Below are 629 nucleotides of genomic sequence, written 5' to 3'. Positions count from 1 at the left end.
AATATGCACTACTGAGTCTCAAAACCTGAACTAGGCCTAACTAACCTAATTTGAACCAATCTCGTAGCAATGGAACATCATCACAACAGCTGTTTCACCTACTTGGACGATTCCTCTGCTTTCAGTTATTGTAACAGCGACAGATCCGGAGAGTTTCAAACAACTTCCCCCGAGAGCCTACGACGACGAATCTTCCTCTCTTGCACCAATGACAACTCCTCCGACGATTTGATCAGATACCTCGTAACGCATCTCGAGTCATCATCCTCCTCTTCGATCGAGGAACAGAAGCAAGCTGCTATGGAGATTAGAATCTTATCAAAGAACAAAGCAGAGAACCGTATCAAACTCGCTAAAGCAGGTGCGATTACACCGTTGGTTTCTCTCATCTCTTCTTCTGATCCTCAGCTTCAAGAGCACGGAGTCACTGTGGTTTTGAATCTCTCACTCTGCGACGAGAACAAAGAGATGATTGTTTCTTCCGGTGCTATTAAACCTCTCGTTAATGCTTTGAGATTAGGAACACCTACGACTAAAGAGAACGCTGCTTGTGCTCTGCTTCGGTTATCGCAGTCGGAGGGTAACAAAACCGCCATCGGAAGATCCGGTGCGATTCCTCTGCTCGTGAA

At 45.9% G+C, this 629-nt stretch overlaps 1 protein-coding gene across 1 annotated transcript; it reads left to right on the top strand.

Moving 5' to 3' along the window:
- Window positions 1-6: 6 nt before the first annotated feature.
- LOC109131765 (U-box domain-containing protein 11-like) lies at window positions 7-621 on the top strand (the record flags this gene model as incomplete). The annotated part of the gene is made up of 1 exon (XM_019242943.1): window positions 7-621. A coding segment is annotated over exon 1 (552 nt), but the record flags the coding sequence as incomplete, so codon positions are not given.
- Between the last annotated feature and the right edge of the window lie 8 nt (window positions 622-629).

This window comes from Camelina sativa, unplaced genomic scaffold (assembly GCF_000633955.1).
Source record: "Camelina sativa cultivar DH55 unplaced genomic scaffold, Cs unpScaffold04624, whole genome shotgun sequence".
Taxonomy (NCBI): Eukaryota; Viridiplantae; Streptophyta; class Magnoliopsida; order Brassicales; family Brassicaceae; genus Camelina; species Camelina sativa.
The sequence above is the reverse complement of the archived record's forward strand: the minus strand, read 5'-3'. Positions and strand labels throughout refer to the sequence as shown.